Source organism: Lampris incognitus, chromosome 8, assembly GCF_029633865.1.
Source record: "Lampris incognitus isolate fLamInc1 chromosome 8, fLamInc1.hap2, whole genome shotgun sequence".
NCBI classification, from domain to species: Eukaryota; Metazoa; Chordata; class Actinopteri; order Lampriformes; family Lampridae; genus Lampris; species Lampris incognitus.
Genome location: NC_079218.1, coordinates 60,340,274 through 60,360,273, shown reverse-complemented (window position 1 = coordinate 60,360,273; position 20,000 = coordinate 60,340,274). Strand labels below are relative to the sequence as shown.

Here is a 20,000-nt window from a genome sequence, read left to right as displayed (position 1 = left end):
GAGAGAAGTGACAGAGAGACAGAATGATGATGGATAGAGAGAAGTGACAGACAGACAGAGTGATGATGGATAGAGAGAAGTGACAGAGAGATAGAGTGATGATGGATAGAGAGAAGGGACAGAGAGACAGAGTGATGATGGATAGAGAGAAGTGACAGACAGACAGAGTGATGATGGATAGAGAGAAGTGACAGACAGACAGAGTGATGATGGATAGAGAGAAGTGACAGAGAGACAGAGTGATGATGGATAGAGAGAAGTGACAGAGAGACAGAATGATGATGGATAGAGAGAAGTGACAGAATGCCAGAGTGATGATGGATAGAGAGAAGTGACAGAGACAGAGTGATGATGGACAGAGAGAAGTGACAGAGACAGAGTGATGATGGACAGAGAGAAGTGACAGAATGTCAGAGTGATAATGGATAGAGAGAAGTGACAGAGAGACAGAGTGATAATGGATAGAGAGAAGTGACAGAGAGACAGAGTGATGATGGATAGAGAGAAGTGACAGAGAGACAGAGTGATGATGGATAGAGAGAAGGGACAGAGAGACAGAGTGATAATGGATAGAGAGAAGGGACAGAGAGACAGAGTGATGATGGACAGAGAGAAGTGACAGAGACAGAGTGATGATGGACAGAGAGAAGTGACAGAATGTCAGAGTGATAATGGATAGAGAGAAGTGACAGAGAGACAGAGTTATGATGGATAGAGAGAAGTGACAGAGAGACAGAGTGATGATGGATAGAGAGAAGGGACAGAGAGACAGAGTGATGATGATAGAGAGAAGGGACAGAGAGACAGAGTGATGATGATAGAGAGAAGGGACAGAGACAGAGTGATGATGGACAGAGAGAAGTGACAGAATGTCAGAGTGATAATGGATAGAGAGAAGTGACAGAGAGACAGAGTGATGATGGATAGAGAGAAGGGACAGAGAGACAGAGTGATGATGATAGAGAGAAGTGACAGAGAGATAGAGTGATGTTGGATGTTTTTCTCATTCGTATCCATCCCTCCTTTGTCGCCAGGTCAATGGGGGTTACCCACGGTAACGGTTGCCGGGGTGTTGGGGATGTTCAGTGCCACTCTGGCGGGTATTGTGGAGTCTATTGGTGATTACTACGCCTGTGCCCGCCTCTCTGGAGCTACGCCTCCTCCAGTCCACGCGATCAACAGGTCAGATACAGTCACAGCTCAACAGGAAGTGATGTCACTCAGACATATGACCAGAATGTTAAAGTCCAGCCGACATGTATTTTGCCACTAGATCTGCCCTGTATATGGTCTGTCTTGTGTCCCCATTGGGGGACTCAAGATGAGGGCAACACCTATCTCACTTTACATGGGTAGGGACAGCTTTGGTCTTCTGTCAGTGTGGATGGAGAATAGCCAATCAGCACGTTTTGTTTTGAGCAGTGTCCGTCCTCAGAGCAGGTCCAGTAGCCTCACCAAAAAAATTACAGCTTGTGTACCGCACCAAGCTCTTTACAGTGTACCCCTCACATTCACCCTCACTAGTCTACCGACCACTCAAAGCTCTTTACAGTGTACGCCTCACATTCACCCTCACTAGTCTACCGACCACTCAAAGCTCTTTACAGTGTACCCCTCACATTCACCCTCACTAGTCTACTGACCACTCAAAGCTCTTTACAGTGTACCCCTCACATTCACCCTCAATAGTCTACCGACCACTCAAAGCTCTTTACAGTGTACCCCTCACATTCACCCTCACTAGTCTACTGACCACTCAAAGCTCTTTACAGGGTACCCCTCACATTCACCCTCAATAGTCTACCGACCACTCAAAGCTCTTTACAGTGTACGCCTCACATTCACCCTCACTAGTCTACTGACCACTCAAAGCTCTTTACAGTGTACGCCTCACATTCACCCTCACTAGTCTACCGACCACTCAAAGCTCTTTACAGTGTACGCCTCACATTCACCCTCACTAGTCTACCGACCACTCAAAGCTCTTTACGGTGTACCCCTCACATTCACCCTAACTAGTCTACCGACCACTCAAAGCTCTTTACAGTGTACCCCTCACATTCACCCTCACTAGTCTACCGACCGCTCAAAGCTCTTTACAGTGTACGCCTCACATTCACCCTAACTAGTCTACCGACCACTCAAAGCTCTTTACAGTGTACCCCTCACATTCACCCTCATTAGTCTACCGACCACTCAAAGCTCTTTACAGTGTACGCCTCACATTCACCCTCACTAGTCTACCGACCACTCAAAGCTCTTTACAGTGTACCCCTCACATTCACCCTCACTAGTCTACTGACCACTCAAAGCACTTTACAGTGTACCCCTCACATTCACCCTAGCTAGTCTACTGACCACTCAAAGCTCTTTACAGTGTACGCCTCACATTCACCCTCACTAGCCTACTGACCACTCAAAGCTCTTTACAGTGTACCCCTCACATTCACCCTCACTAGTCTACTGACCACTCAAAGCACTTTACAGTGTACCCCTCACATTCACCCTAACTAGTCTACTGACCACTCAAAGCTCTTTACAGTGTACGCCTCACATTCACCCTCACTAGTCTACTGACCACTCAAAGCTCTTTACAGGGTACCCCTCACATTCACCCTAACTAGTCTACTGACCACTCAAAGCTCTTTACAGTGTACGCCTCACATTCACCCTCACTAGTCTACCGACCACTCAAAGCTCTTTACAGTGTACCCCTCACATTCACCCTCACTAGTCTACCGACCACTCAAAGCTCTTTACAGTGTACCCCTCACATTCACCCTCATTAGTCTACCGACCACTCAAAGCTCTTTACAGTGTACGCCTCACATTCACCCTCGCTAGTCTACCGACCACTCAAAGCTCTTTACAGTGTACGCCTCACATTCACCCTCACTAGTCTACTGACCACTCAAAGCTCTTTACAGTGTACCCCTCACATTCACCCTAACTAGTCTACTGACCACTCAAAGCTCTTTACAGTGTACGCCTCACATTCACCCTCACTAGTCTACTGACCACTCAAAGCTCTTTACAGGGTACCCCTCACATTCACCCTAACTAGTCTACTGACCACTCAAAGCTCTTTACAGTGTACGCCTCACATTCACCCTCACTAGTCTACCGACCACTCAAAGCTCTTTACAGTGTACCCCTCACATTCACCCTCACTAGTCTACTGACCACTCAAAGCTCTTTACAGTGTACCCCTCACATTCACCCTCACTAGTCTACCGACCACTCAAAGCTCTTTACAGTGTACGCCTCACATTCACCCTCACTAGTCTACTGACCACTCAAAGCTCTTTACAGTGTACCCCTCACATTCACCCTCACTAGTCTACTGACCACTCAAAGCTCTTTACAGTGTACGCCTCACATTCACCCTCACTAGTCTACTGACCACTCAAAGCTCTTTACAGGGTACCCCTCACATTCACCCTCACTAGTCTACTGACCACTCAAAGCTCTTTACAGTGTACGCCTCACATTCACCCTCGCTAGTCTACCGACCACTCAAAGCTCTTTACAGTGTACCCCTCACATTCACCCTCACTAGTCTACTGACCACTCAAAGCTCTTTACAGTGTACGCCTCACATTCACCCTCACTAGTCTACTGACCACTCAAAGCTCTTTACAGTGTACCCCTCACATTCACCCTCACTAGTCTACCGACCACTCAAAGCTCTTTACGGTGTATGCCTCAGACCAGTCTGTCAATCCTCAGACCATCCTGACTTGACATGGCAGAAAGTTACCCCAGTGGGGCGTCCGGGTGGCGTGGCGGTCCATTGCCTACCAACACGGGGATCGCTGGTTCGAAGCTCTGTGTTACCTCCTGCTTTATCAGATGTCCTTAAAGACACAATTGGCCGTGTCTGCGGGTGGGAAGCTGGATGTGGGTATGTGTCCTGGTCGCTGCACTAGCATCTTCTCTGGTTGGCCCGGATGCCTGTTCAGGGAGGAGGGGGAACCGGGGAGGTGAGGGACGTCATCATGGAGGAGGTGAAACAATGGTGTCTTGTGATGTTGCGTCTCTCTTCACCTGTGTTCCTGTTGATGAAGCAGTGGAGGTAGTCCGTATGAAATTACAGGATGACCCCACCCTGAGCAATAGGACCACCCTTAATACTGACCAAGTGTGTCTGCTCCTGAAGCTGTGTCTTCAGTCTATGTACTTCACATACAGGGGGCAGTACTATTGGCAGAGGCATGGGGGCGCTATGGGTCCCCCAGTCTCACCTGTAGTGGCCAACTTGTATATGGAGGAAGTGGAAAAGAGGCTCTGATGTCCTATCCAGGGTCACCACCTAGCCATCGGTTCAGGTTTGTGGACGACACCTGGGTTAAAATGAAATGAAAGGGCAGCACCGTGGCCCAGTGCTTAGCACGGTCGCCTCACAGCAAGAAGATCCTGGGTTCGAACCCCGGGCTTATCCAACCTTGGGAGTCATCTCGGGTCATCCTCTGTGTGGAGTTTGCATGTTCTCCCCGTGTCTGTGGTGGGTTTTCTCTGGGTGCTCCGGTTTCCCCCACCATAAAAAAAGACATGCAACTTACGGTTGATACTGCTGTCTGTGCCCCTGACCGAGGCATGGCAAGACAAACGGTAATTGGTCCCCGAGTGCTGCAATGCGGCTGCCCACTGCTTCTAGCCACACAGCTAGGATGGGTTGAATACAGAGCATAATTTCCCCACGGGGATCAATAAAGTATCTCAAAAAAAAATATCAAAACAATCTCAGGACATACCGCATTTCCCCGACCACATCAACTCTGTGGACACCACATCAAGGGAGGATGTGGAACATGACAGGGTAGTCTTCTTACACTGTGAGGTTGTAATTGGTGATGGGGGGCATTTGATTGTTGATGTTTACCGTAAGCCAACACATACTGATCAGTACTTAAGGTCTGACTCTCATCATCCACTGGAGCACAAACTAGGAGTCATCAGGATGCTGGACCACCGAGCTGACCATGTCCCCACCCACACAGCGGAGAAACCCCACATTAAACAGGTCCTGGTTAAGTGTGGTTATCCTACCTGGGTGTTTGTCAAAGCCAGGGAGACCCCAAACAGTGCACCAGCTGATACAAGAGAGGAGAAGGACAACAGCTGTCTAAGTGTAAACCAGTGGTGATTCTGTATGTGGTGGGAGTGTCAGAAAAGCTGAGACAGGTATTTTCCAAACACAGCGTCTCAGTTGCTTTCAAACCCCAAAACACGTTGCACCAGAAGTTGGTCCACAGCAGGGATCAGGTCCCCCGACACAAACAGAGCAATATAGTGTAGCTGTTATGTGCCAGGAGGGTTGCCGTGACTTGTACTTTGGGGAAACTAAACAGACGCTGGCCAAGAGGATGGCACAACACAGGAGAGCTAACACGTCAGGCCAGGACTCCACAGTCTACACCATCTACACAGTCTACACCATCTACAGACCAGGACTTCACAGTCTACACCGTCTACAGACCAGGACTCCACAGTCTACACCATCTACACAGTCTACACCATCTACAGGCTAGTCTTTCAAGGATGAGGATTTACACATCCTTCATAGGGAGGAATGTTGTTTTGAATGGGGAGTCAAAGAGGCCATTGACAGCCATCTATGTGATGAGGGACTGACCAGCCCTGAACCAAGGAAGGGGGGGGGGCTAAGAGTACAGCTGTCACCATCTTACAATGCTGTGATTGCAAACAGTCCCCAATCCTCTGGGAATAGTACACATGGCCATTGAAAAGCCACGGCCATTTGCATATGAAACCAATCGTTTTCGGTCGTTATGCCACTGTATTGTTTATAAGGGTGGGGACACCTGCAGTCACTGTATTGTTTATAAGGGTGGGGACACCTGCAGTCACTGTATTGCTTATAAGGGTGGGGATACCTGCAGTCACTGTATTGTTTATAAAGGTGGGGGCACCTGCAGTGACTGTATTGTTTATAAGGGTGGAGATACCTGCAGTCACTGTATTGTTTATAAGGGTGGGGACACCTGCAGTCACTGCATTGTTTATAAGGGTGAGGACACCTGCAGTCACTGCATTGTTTATAAGGGTGGGGACACCTGCAGTCACTGTATTGTTTATAAGGGTGAAGATACCTGCAGTCAGGTGAGACTGAAGAGGTCACTTAGATGAGGATGAAACGTTTCTGTCAATAGTTGTGCCCAGATGAACTGGCAGAATACAGTGAAATTCTTGTGCTCTGGCTCTCTCTGTCTTAACGCAAAGGACACAAGTACAAAGCACACAAGGACACACCATCCCAAGAAAATATACAGTACAGCCTGTACAACCTAATGTACAGCAACCTGACTGCCTGTAGAAAGAAAGTATTGCTGAGATGGGTTGTGCCAAACCAAACTGTGATACAGCCTGTCAACACACTCCCCATGCTACTGAGATAAGAGTTCATAAGAGTTTTAGTGTTCCTACCAAGACTCTTGAGATGCCTCAGAAAATACAGTCTGTGCTGTTTCTTCTTCAGGATGCAACTGGTGCTGAGAGACTGTGTGAGGGTGTCTGTGATGTATAAACAAAGAAATCTAAAACTGTACAATATATCAACAGATGACCCATTGAGGGAAATAGGAATGTGATTTCCTCTGATCTTTCTAAGTCAACAATGATTTCTTTTGTCTTATTGACATTTAGACTTATTAGTCCAATCACTGGGGTGTCATCTGCAAATTTGATAATGCTGTTGTTGTCATATTTGGCAACACAGTTGTGTAAACAGACCGAACAATAGGGGACTAAGACAGAAGCCCTGAGGTGTGCCGGTCCTAAGAACTTATGTAGATGAGTATGTTTTACCTATCCTCACAGTCTGGGGTCTGCCTGTCATGAAATCAGATAACCAGTTACAGACAGAGTTGCCCAGAGCAAGACCTCTAAGTTTCAACACCAGTTTGGATGGTACAACTGTATTAAAAGCAGAGCTGTAATCAATAAACGACATTCTGACATAGGTATCCAAAGGAGTTGAATCAAGTGCAACTGGACTTGGTATATATCCGTGAAAACGTTTCACCTCTCATCCAAGAGGCTTCCTCAGCTCGTGCCTTTCTGACTAGACCAAGCTAGTCTGACTGGCTGCTGATGAGACTCAGTATTTATCCTCAAGGAGTCGTTGTCAGAGAAGATAGATGGTTTGAAAGAGGGGTGAAGGAAGCCATCTATGGGAAACTGGAAAAACCATCCCTCAACAGAGGAGGAGGTCTGCGCCACCACCTATCTCCCACTTACAATGCCGTCCTTTCATCTCTACCCAGGAGACTCAAGAAGCCTAGCCTCCAAGAACAACAATCGCTCACTAACGGCTCCAACCACTCTCATGCCTACTGAACAATGAAGTCGAAACTAACCCCCAACCACCGTCGCTGCTAAACAAATGCAAATCAATAGCTCCGATGGCAACGGGCGCGGCCAAACATCGGTACACAAAAGAGCCACTCATATCTATGGCTCTGTTAGCGACGGGCGTTGGTTAACATCGGATCACAAAGAGCCACGCATATCAATAGCTCTGACAACGACTCCTAGAGGATAAATATTGAGTCTCATCAGCAGCCAGTCAGACTAGCTTGGTCTAGTCAGAAAGGCACGAACTGAGGAAGCCTCTTGGACGAGAGGCGAAACGTCTTCATGGATATATACCAAGTCCAGTTGCACTCGATTAAACTCCTTTGGATAACCATGACCTGGATGAATGAGAACATTCACAGACATCTGACATAGGTATTTTTTCTTTTCAATGTGTACTAAAACAGTATGCAGAGCAAGTAAGATATTGTCATCTGCAGATCTGTTGGACTAGTAGACAAACTGTAATGGGTCAAGGGTAGCATAATTTTACATTTTATATATGACATAACCAATCTTTCCAGATACTTCATAATAACAGATGTCAAAGCAACAGGTCGGTAATCATTAAGGCAAGAGACAGGTGTTTTCTTAGGTACAGCCACAATGGCGGTTTTCTTAAAACACAGTGGAACCTCACACAAGGACAGCGACAGCTGAGTGCAACATGCCTTGAGGACGCGGGAAGGGATGCCGTCTGGGCCGGCAGCTTTACGAGCCTTGACCCTTTTAAAAGTTTTACTCGCTCTGTCACATAGCACTAAAGACACCTTAAGCATTTAGCTTCTTCTTCTATTTAGCTTAGCGGAAGATAACAATAAAAGAACAATTTCCAAGCAAAACTTATGGCAAGCAACGCATATATAATTATAAAATCATATCTGAACATTGTTGTGTTGTGGTGTTGTTCTTCTGTGTTAAGTACTGTGAGAGAACCACGAAACTGGAGTCAAATTCCATGTATATTCAAACCTACCTGACCAATAAACATGGTTTTGATTCTGAAATAACCTGGCCACAGATTATTGCAGACTTCTAGTATTGTAGTAACTCTCAGAGCAAAGTCTCTTACATACTTTGTATTAAACAAAACACTTCAGGCTGTTAATCTGTCAGTTCCTTTTTTAATGCCTCCAACTTCTGTCATGCCCGTGTGACAGCATAAACAACGCCCTGGACGGCAGCAGGCTACATGTGACAGCCGTCTTGCATAGGGTTAAGTGTAATTGAAGTAAAGTATGTTTGTGGTTTAACAATTTGGCATGTATTACAGGGGAATCTTCACTGAGGGTGTATGTTGCATCATCGCTGGTCTTTTGGGAACAGGAAATGGCTCCACCTCCTCCAGCCCCAACATTGGCGTTTTGGGCATCACCAAGGTAACGGAGGTCATACTGTGGAGATGGACACGCTCTTCATCATAGCACTTATGCTCCCATAAGGCTAATACTACCACTACTACTACTACTACTACTACTACTTTCGGCTGCTCCCATTAGGGGGCGCCACAGCGGATCATCTGTTTCCATCTCTTCCTGTCCTCTGCATCTTCCTCTGTCACACCAGCCACCTGCATGTCCTCCCTCACCACATCCATAAACCTCCTCTTTGGCCTTCCTCTTCTCCTCTTCCCTGGCAGCTCCATATTCAGCATCCTTCTCCCAGTATACCCAGCATCTCTCCTCCACACATGTCCAAACCATCTCCATCTTGCCTCTCTTGCTTTGACTCCAAACCGTCCAACCTGAGCTGTCCCTCTAATATACTCGTTCCTAATCCTGTCCTTCTTCATCACTCCCAATGAAAATCTTATCATCTTCACCTCTGCCACCTCCAGCTCCACCTCCTGTCTTTTCATCAGTGCCACTGTCTCCAAACCATATAACATAGCTGGTCTCACCACCATCTTGTAAACCTTCCCTTTAACTCTTGCTGGTACCCTTCTGTCACACATCACTCCTGACACACTTCTCCACCCACTCCACCCTGCCTGCACTCTCTTCTTCACCTCTCTTCTGCACTCCCCGTTACTTTGGACAGTTGACCCCAAGTATTTAAACTCATATGCCTTCATCACCTCCGCTCCTTGCATCCTCACCATTCCACTGTCCTCCCTCTCATTCACACATAGGTATTCTGTCTTGCTCCTACTGACTTTCATTCCTCTTCTCTCCAGTGCATACCTCCACCTCTCCAGGCTCTCCTCCACCTGCACCCTACTCTCACTACAGATCACAATGTCATCTGCAAACAATGTAACTCCTTCTGACCTTCTCTATACTTCTCCATCAACATTCTCAAAGTAAACATCTCATCTGCCAATCCACCACACTTCCTGATTCACTATCCACACAACATCCAACTCTCTCTCTCTCTCTCTCTCTCTCTCTCTCTCTCTCTCTCTCTCTCTCTCTCTCTCTCTCTCTCTCTCTCTCTCATTTTCTTCATTCGCCAGCCCTTCAAAATACTCCTTCCACTTTCTCAGCACACTCTCCTCACTTGTCAGCACATGTCCATCTCTATCCTTGATCACCCTAACCTGCTGCACATCCTTCCCAGCTCGGTCCCTCTGTCTAGCAAATCGGTACAAGTCCTTTTCTTCACCATACGCCTTTTCCTTTTCCTTTGCCACCTCTCTCTTTGCTTTACGCTGCATCTCCTTGTACTCCTGTCTACTTTCTTCATCTCTCTGACCATCCCACTTCTTCTTTCCCAACCTTTTCCTCTGTATGCTTTGCTGTACTTCCTCATTCCACCACTAAGTCTCCTTGTCTTCCTTCCTCTGTCCTGATGAGACACCAAGTACCTTCCTAGCTGTCTCCCTCACTATTTCTGCAGTGGTTGTCCAGCCATCTGGCAACTCTTCACTACCACCCAGTGCCTGTCTTAACTCCTGCCTGAACTCCACACAACAGTCTTCCTTCTTCAACTTCCACCATTTGATCTTCGGCTGTGTCTTCACTCGCTTCCTCTTCTTGGTCTCCAAAGTCATCCTACAGACCACCATCCGATGCTGCCTAGCTACGTTCTCCCCTGTCACCACCTTGCAGTCTCCAATCCCTTTTAGATGATGCCTCCTACATAAGATATAGTCCACCTGTGTGCACTTTCCTCCACTCTTGTACGTCACCCTGTGCTCCTCCCTCTTCTTGAAATATGTATTCACCACAGCCATTTCCATCCTTTTCACAAAATCCACCACCATCTGTCCTTCCACATTTCTCTCCTTGACTCCATACCTTCCCATCACCTCCTCATCACCTCTGTTCCCTTCACCAACATGTCCATTGAAGTCCGCTCCAATCACCCCTCTCTCCTCCTTGGGTACCCTCTCCACCATGTCGTCCAACTCACTCCAGAATTCTTCTTTCTCTTCCATCTCACACCCAACTTGTGGGGCATATGCGCTGATAATATTCAGCAATACACCTTCGATTTCCAGCTTCATACTCATCACTCTGTCTGACACTCTCTTCACCTCCAGCACGCTCTTGACATACTCTTCCTTCAGAATTACCCCTACCCCATTACTCCTCCCATTCGCACCATGGTAGAAGAGTTTGAACCCACCTCCAATGCTCCTGGACTTACTCCTCTTACACGTGGTCTCTTGCACACACAGTATGCCTACCTGAGATGGATGAGATGTATAAATGCTTACTCACAAACTGTTTAAACACCAATACCCTGGTTATAACAATTATTCTATCGTCCAAATTATGATTTTACTATTGACGAGAGAGAGAGAGAGAGAGAGAGAGAGAGAGAGAGAGAGAGAGAGAGAGAGAGACAGAGACAGAGACAGAGAGATAGAGACAGAGAGACAGAGAGACAGAGACAGAGAGATAAATGAACATTTTTGGTCCAAAAAACATTTCAAAAATGTCCCTACCAATGTTGAAACCAAAACTACGCTCTTGGTACGAGTGATGTTTGAATCTCATTGGAGTGTTTCTTGCTGACACTCAGCAAGTCAAAGTGTTCATCAGAATACAGACTGCTGACTAGAATTTATTGTTTTAACAGAGATGGTTTCTGTTCTGTCATTGTGCTGTAGGTGGGCAGTAGGCGTGTGGTTCAATATGGTGCTGGAATCATGTTCTTATTGGGGTCTGTTGGAAAATTCACGGCGCTGTTCGCCTCCCTACCAGACCCGATCCTTGGAGGGATGTTCTGTACTCTGTTTGGTAAGACAATCAGATCTACACATGTAGTTTGAAACTGCCAGAAACAGAGTCACATCAGAGCCATCTTAGATGCAGCCACAGTATATTGAATGTTCCAAGTCTCTAAATTTAAGTAAATGAAGGCCGTGTTCAGAGCAAGTAGCAACCACCAGGGCTGGAAGTTCCACAATGGCCACGAAGTGACTGTCTCCAAAAAAAACTTCTCATTCTGTATAAGTTAATTCAATTCAATTCAATTTAATTCAAAACTTTATTGCAGACTCAGGGTCCATAACAGACAAAGACAAACAGGTAAAAGACAAACCCCAGACAATACAAAGAGTAAACACAATAAAATAACATAAATGGAACAAATCAGTGTCTTATAAGAAGGCAGCTATGCCAGTGGTCTCACTGCCGGGATTGGTAGCGTGTGGCTCTGAATCTTATATTAGTTAAACTCTTAATGATTAAGATTATCACAGTCACTGAGCCAGCAAATACATTTATACATGAGATTTCTTAGAAGAGTCTGAAAGGTACTGACTCCTGCAGCCACAAACATTTTACTTGCACCACACCATCTAGGTCTTTTTAGTAGTATTCTCATAGCATCATTATAAGCTACTCGAAGCCTCTGTAAGCTTGCTTTTTTGTAGTTTGACCACAGGTGTGCAGTATAAAGTGGTGTACAATATGTAGTTTGACCACAGGTGTGCAGTATAAAGTGGTGTACAATATGTAGTTTGACCACAGGTGTGCAGTACAAAGTGGTGCACAATATGCTCTGAACAGAGACATTGTCACACTAACTGAACACATACCAAACTTGCGTGATAGAGTGTTTGCTTGTGCATACATCATGTGGCATTGCCTATAAACATCATCATCATCTGTCATTTGTTCAGTAATATAATTTCCAAGATATTTCACCATATTACACACCCCGAGATTATAATCAGACAATTTAAAATCAGGACATTTTAGATGCAACATCAAGACAGTGAGTGCACCAGCCCTGGCCGACATGATTGATGGCCTGATAGCCCACTACAACGCAGTCTTATCCCTCAGCCTTGACTCGCTTGCCCCCCTCAAAACCCGGTCCATCTCCTTCCCCCATCCTGCCCCCTGGTTCATCACTGAATGCCGCATCATGAAGGCCACTGCTCGTTGACTGGAGAGGCTCTATAAAAGTTCTGGCTCCACTGGCCAGCTCAAGGCCTTTAAAGATCACGCGAAGACCTATAAACAAGCTCTCTCCCAGGCCAAAATGCATTCCTACTCCACTATGATTGGCAACCAGCAAAATCACCCCAGAATGCTGTTCTCCACCATCAACCGACTACATCGCTCCCTTGATGCCCCCTTCCCTTCAGGTGCTCCTGACCTCTGCACCAAGTTCCTGGATTTCTTCCAGGCCAAAGTGGATTCTACCCACCAGCAGCTTGTGGTACCTGCCCCCTTCCCTACCTAAGTGCTGCCTCTCCTCTTTCTCCCCTGTGGATGCTCCTCAAGTTGCTAAGTTGGTCACCATGGCCAAGGCTTCCACCTCTTCCCTCGACCCTATGCCCACAGTCCTGGTCAAGGCTTGTTTGCCTACCCTTTGCCCCATAATTGTGGATGTTATCAACTCCTCTTTGGAATCTGGCACGATACCCTCCAGCTTCAAAATGGCTGCAGTCACCCCCATCCCTAAAAAGCCAGACCTGGGCCCAGATAACCTCACTAACTACCAGGCGATCTCCAACCTTCCATTTCTCAGTAAAATCCTGGAAAGGGTAGTTTCTGCCCAACTGCATCAGCATATGTCCAACCATGAGTTCTATGAACCCCTCCAGTCTGGCTTCAGAGCACACCACAGCCCTTATCAAAATCACCAATGACCTCCTCATTGCTGTTGATTCTGGCCACATCAGTATTCTCATCCTTCTGGACCTCGCTGCAGCCTTCGACACTGTTTCCCACACCATTCTCCTCAACCACTTATCTGAATACCTAGGCCTCACTGGTTTAGCTCTCTGCTGATTCCAGTCATATCTCACCAACAGGAAACAGTTTGTCACCATCAGAGACTCCAGTTCCACCCTAGCCCCAGTTAACCAAGGCATACCACAAGGCTCCATGCTTGGACCCCTCCTCTTTACCATCTACATGCTCCCCCTTGGTCAGATCATCCGCCACCACAGTTTAAGTTTCCATTGCTATGCTGACGACACACAGCTTTATCTCAGCATAGACCATCTTCTCAGTTCCCCCACAATCCCTTGTTAACTGCCTCCACCAGATAAACTTCTGGATGTCATCAAATCTACTCAAGCTAAATACCCATAAGACTGAGCTCATGGTTGTGGCTTCCAAGGCGCTGCTCTGGAAGGTTGGAGATCTTCTCCTTGACATAGATGGCTGCTCCATCTGCCCATCCCCAGAAGTCAACCTTGGTGTCATTCTGGACTCCACCCTCTCATTGGTCAAAGATCAAATCTGTCACCAAATCTGCTTTCTTTCACTTCAAAAACATCTCCAGACTCCGGCTATAACTCTCAGACTCTGTGGAAGAGACGTTCATCCATGCATCCATCACCTCCTGTCTGGATTATTGCAATAGAGTCCTGTCTGGAGTACTTAGCAAAGCCCTAGACAGGCATCAGTATGTGCAGAACTCAGCTGCCAGGATGCTCACCCACACCAAGCCCTGACAACACATCACTCCCACCTTTGTCCACCTTCACTGGCACCTGGTAAAATCCCGCATTTCTTATAAAATCCTCCTCCTCACCTATAAATCCCTCCATGCCAACACCCCCCAGTATCTATCAGACCTCCTCAACCCTTATATTTCGTGGCAGACACGGGCCTGCTTTCCATCCCCCACAATACCCTGCAGACTTTTTGGGATGGAGCCGCAACACTGCTTCCTTGGACATTTTTAAAAGACTACTGAAAACCTAACTTTTACTGAGGCCTATGGCATGTAGTCTTTTGATTGTTGTTTTAATGTATAGTTTTTGTTCTTATCTAGTGTAAAGCGTCCTTGGGTTCCTTGAAAGGTGCTATACAAACTAAGTTGTTTTTGTTGTTGTTGTTGTTGTTGGTCCCTGGTTTCCTTTACCTTAATTGTATGAAGTCAATTAATCTTTGAACAGCGAGTAATGAACCTGAGTTACTGGACTTTCACGTGCATAATAAATTATTGCTTCCAAATTCATGTGCTTGTTGTCAAAAGCCAGCATTTAACTACCAAAAAATAAAAAAGAATAGGTCAGTGGCTTTTCCCTGTGTCCGTTACAGACCTCATTTGAGGCGATTTTTTTAATACAATTAGATTTTTCAGTTATCATCATCAGTTCCGCCACCTATGGAGGTCGTAGGAGCACAGCTGATGCCTCAACAAGTCTCTTCCATCATTCCCTATCCATCGCAGCTCTCCCCGCCTCCACTACGCTCATCTGTAGCCATTCTCCGATGTTGTTTACCCTGGGTTTTTCTCGGTCTCCCTCTCTTCCTAGTCCCTTCTACCAGGCCTTGCAGGATGTCCTTTGCAAGTATACTTTCCGTTCGGCAAACGTGCCCAAACCAGTTTAATTTCCTTTTTCTTTTTTTACCATTGTCAGTAAACTATCATGGTGACCAATAGCTTCCCTAACTCTGTACAGCACTTCAACGTTGGTGACGTACGCTGTGTATGGGATTTGCAGCATTCTTCTGTATGCTCTAAGTTCAAAGGCTTGTTTTGTTTTTCTCTCTCCATAGCTTGTGTTAGGGTCCAGGATTCTGCACTGTATAGAAGAGTTGCTATTATGATGGTGCGGAGCAGTTGCATTTTTGACTTCATTCCAAGTTTTTTATCTTTCCAGACCATGTTGAGCTTGGTCATTGCGCTTGTTGCGATGGCGATTCTGCTCCTAATTTCTTTTCCGATCTTCCGTCTTCGTTAATCACAGATCCGAGATATTTGAAAGACGTGACTGTTATGTCTGCACACATCGACAGTGCTGCATTTGATTTGGCACTGTTCTATTGTGCTGGGATCGATTGGTGATGCCTGCGGGCTCTGGGTTGGTTGATCGGGTCTACCTGTGATGCTGTGTCAGTCTGAATAAACAACACAACACAGCGGTTGTGTGGAGCGACAGCGCTGTGTCCTGACGTGATTTCTAAACACAATATTGGCGACGAGGATGGCTGATATCTCTCTCCCACCACCTGCCCCCTTCCTGGCATTACCTGTACCAGTTCAGTACCATGGACTCGCTGGCTACATAGTTTCTCAAATGACCTCATAGCCTCAGGGCTCGACGACGTGAGCCAGGCTAGGAAGACGGCTCTGTTGCTACACTGCTTGGGAGCAGAGGGTCATCGTGTGCTCGGGACTCTGGGGAACTTCACCAACTTTGACGAAGCTGTGAGACTTCTGAGCACCCATTTCGCTGCTCCACAGAGTGCCCTCCTTCGGTGATTTATATTCCGTCAGGGACACCAACTGCCTGGTGAGTCTGTGCAGCAGTACGTAGCTAATTTGCGAGGGCTAGCTAGCTCATGCAAGTTTGGTGCGCTTCAAGACGAGATGGTTCGCGACCAGCTAATCAAACACACCACAACGCAAAGGTGCGTGAGACTCTCCTGCTGGAAAAAGACGATCTGCTGCTGTCCAGAGCAATTACCATCGCACTACAGGTTGAGGGAGCAGCTGAGTGTGCTGCTATGCTAAATACACAGCAAGTGGCCACCTCCAGTCAAGCTGCCAACGACTCCTCCCTCTACTCACGGCTGCCCCTCGGGACGCAACCCAGCCAGAGTGAGGCGGACGCCGACTCCACTGGGGACGTCCTGCAACTGCAACGACAGCGTTCTCGGCCCCGCCCTCAACAGTCCTGTGGTAACTGTGGGTCTCGGTCTCATGTTTCAAGGGCTCAGAACTGCCCTGCCCGTGGCCAGACATGCCGTAGCTGCGGTAAGCACAATCACTTTGCCAACTTCTGTCGATCTTCCCCGGCTGTGTCAGAGGGCCACACCCCCCAGTCTTCAACCGCCGTCATTCACAAGGTGAGCTCTGGGCCAGTGTCATTCAAATCATGCACAGTCAACATTAATGATGTGTGCATCCCCCTGCTGTTGGACACCGGTGCAGGTGTGTCTATCCTGAATGTTGATACCCACAGTCAATTTTTCAGTTCACTGCCACTGTCCGCACCCTCAGCTGTCCTCTGTGGGTATGGTGACTCCAAAATCGATCTGGTTGGCTCTCTCCAAGTGACTGTCCGCTATGGAACCAAGCTGGTGCCCAATGCAGTTTTTCATGTGGCACGCCGTGGGGCCAACCTGATGGGCCTGGACCTGTTCTCCGCTCTGGGGTTCTCCCTCTTAGACACAAGGGGGGCAGCAATCCTGACTGTTGCCACGGTGCTCTCGCCACCTGGGCATTGTGAAACTGAAACAGCGCTGCCGAGACCTGGTGTGGTGGCCGGGGATAGACAGAGATATTGAGGCTCTGGTGAAGGACTGTTCTGTCTGCCTTGTGAGTGGCAAGACTGGCCACCAGGCTCCCCCACCCCTGCAACCTCTCGCCTGGCCCTCTCAGCCCTGGGAACACCTGCAGTTGGACATCTGTGGTGAGATCCATGGAGTTCCCCACCACCAACGCTTCATGGTGGTCGCCTACGATCTACACTCAAAATGGCCTGAACTCACCACTTCCGGCATTGTGACCTCACAGGTCATCATCAACTTCCTGGACTCTCTCTTCTCTCGCTGGAGCCTCCCAAAGACCATCACCACTGACAACGGTCCTCAGCTGGTCTCTGCTGAATTCACTGCTTATCTCGAAAGCAAGGGCATCCGTCATATACGCACTGCGTATTACCACCCCCAGGCCAATGGCGGCGTTGAACGTTTTCACCAGTCACTGAAGAACGGCCTCAGAGCACACATGGCCCAAGGGTGCTCTTTCACGCAGGCCATCCGTCACACTCTGCTGCACTATCGGGCCACACAGCACTCGACCACAGGCGTCTCCCCAGCCTCTCTCATGCTGGGCCGGGAACTGTGCATGCCCCTTGGCAGGCTCCGCCCCTCCACACCCCAGGCACCTCCCTCTGGGTTCAGAGCCTCAGTCACTTGTCAGCAGATGCGGATGAAGCAACGGTTTGACCAGTCAAAACGAACCAGGGTGCCAGACATCAATGCGTCAGACTGGGTCAGGGTCCGCAGGCCCCACAGGGACAATAAATTGGCTTCATACTGGTCCTCTCCTCTCCAAGTCACCCGTCAGCTGGGCCCAGCCACCTACCTCCTCAGCGATGGCACTCGGTGGCACTCCAGTCGTCTACGGAAGGTGTCAGCTCCGCCACACACAGCTGGTGACACAACCTTAGCCATTCCCTCAGCATGGCGAGACGCCCCGGGGCTTCCTGCAGCTCCTACATCGGCCCCAGACATTCCTGGGCCTCAGCATTCCCTGCCTTCCCCCTCCCCACCTCGGCCTGCCCAGCCTCAGGCCGCCCCGCGACCTGTTCGCACACGTTTATGCCCTGGCCACCTAGAGGACTTTGTGTTAACCTTTCATGTTTGAAATCCTGCCGGGGGGGGGGTGTTATGTCTGCACACTGGATCACCAGTGCTGCAATTAGTTAATGATAGCATCGTTCTATTCTGCCATGAGTGATGTGTGATGCCCAGTAGTTCTGTTATTATTAAATCCTGCCGGGGGGGGGGGTGTTATGTCTGCACACATCGACCGTGCTGCATTTGATTTGGCGCTGTTCTATTGTGCTGGGATCGATTGGTGATGCCTGCGGGCTCTGGGTTGTTTGATCGGGTCTGCCTGTGATGCTGTGTCAGTCTGAATAAACAATGCAACGCAGAGGTTGTGTCGAGCGACAGCGCTGTGTCCTGACGTGATTTCTAAACACAATACTGACTTCCTCAAGTTTTCGCTGCCAACAACGATGTCCATGTGCTGCTCTTCAATCTCTTCAGTCTCCCTCCTCGGGTGAACTTTTGTTGTCAGGATTTTGCTTTTTTGAGGACTGATCAACATACCCATGTCCTTAGCCGCCTTGTCTAGTCATCTGATTATTTCAACTAGTTCGTCCCTGTTGCTGGCGATTAGATCTGTCGTCTGCAACGCGAAGGTTGGTGATTTTTCTTCCGCCGATTGTAAGAGTTTGTTCAAAACCCTCCGTAGTGTTTTCTGGGAATGTTCTCATTCATCCAGGTCGTGGTTATCCAAAGGAGTTGAATCAAGTGCAACTGGACTTGGTATATATCCGTGAAGACGTTCCGCCTCTCATCCAAGAGGCTTCCTCAGTTCGTGCCTCTCTGACTAGACCAAGCTAGTCTGACTGGCTGGTGATGAGACTCAGAATTTATCCTCTAGGAGTCGTTGTCAGAGCTATAGATGTCCATGGCTATTTGTGTTCCGATGTTTACCAACGCTAACAGAGCCATAGATATGAGTGGCTCAGAGGATAAATTCTGAGTCTCATCACCAGCCAGTCAGACTAGCTTGGTCTAGTCAGAAAGGCACGAACTGAGGAAGCCTCTTGGATGAGAGGCGAAACGTCTTCACGGATATATACCAAGTCCAGTTGCACTTGATTCAACTCCTTTGGACCTCCATAGTGTTGGTGACGATCTCTTCAAGGAATACATTGAAAAGGCACGGTGACAGTAAACAACCTTGTCTCACTCCTACTGTTGTAGTGAACCAGTCACTGAGAGTGCTGTCCACTAGCACTGTGCTTTTCGAATCTTTATAAAGAGCTTCGATAACTTGGACAAGGTGTTAGTTGATGTTATGTTTTCTCATGATTTTCCATAGAGCCTGTCGTCACACTCTGTCAAATGCTTTCATAAAATCAATAAAGTTGTGATGGACTTCTCATTGATGTTCTATAAATTTTTCACATAGAACCCTCAAATTCAAGATTTGCTCGGTTGGGCTTCTTCCAGACCTGACACCAGCTTGTTCTTCAGCAAAAATGTGCTCAACTTGTGGTGTGATTCTCCTGGGTTATATAATATTACTAGCCCAGTAATACCAGGTAAAATTTGGAAGGGCCATGCCATCCTAAAATATATTTAATTATGTTGAAGGAATTATTTCTTAATTCGTCATGCTTTGTTGCCTCAAAGAAAGGCTGTTATGTTCGGGTCAAGTGTGGTGAAAAGGGCTTTCTTAATGAAAACTGGAATATTTTGGAAAAGGTAGAGAAGGACAACCATTTTGACTAAGTTAATGCAACCTGCCAGCGACAAGGGAAGAGTGGACCATTGTGCTAGATGTGCTTTAGATGTGTTTTGCATTTTTCTAATAATGGGATAATTTTTGTTTAAAGAGAAGGGAAAAGGATTTTGTTACGAAAATGCCGATATTTGAATTCACCCTGTGCAAATTTGAAAGGAAAAGGAGATGAGAGTAATCTTGCTGAAGGAGGATTTATGGGGAAAAGTTCG

The 20,000-nt window shown here is 47.5% G+C and overlaps 1 protein-coding gene across 1 annotated transcript in view; it reads left to right on the top strand.

Annotated features, from left to right (window-relative positions):
• Positions 1-20,000, top strand: part of slc23a1 (solute carrier family 23 member 1) — a 68,772-nt gene that overhangs the window by 33,517 nt on the left and 15,255 nt on the right. Inside the window, exons 9-11 of the mRNA XM_056284370.1 lie at positions 1,035-1,182; positions 8,651-8,756; positions 11,435-11,564. Coding sequence (XP_056140345.1) covers positions 1,035-1,182; positions 8,651-8,756; positions 11,435-11,564 — 384 coding nt within the window. The remainder of the gene's footprint in view (positions 1-1,034; positions 1,183-8,650; positions 8,757-11,434; positions 11,565-20,000) is intronic.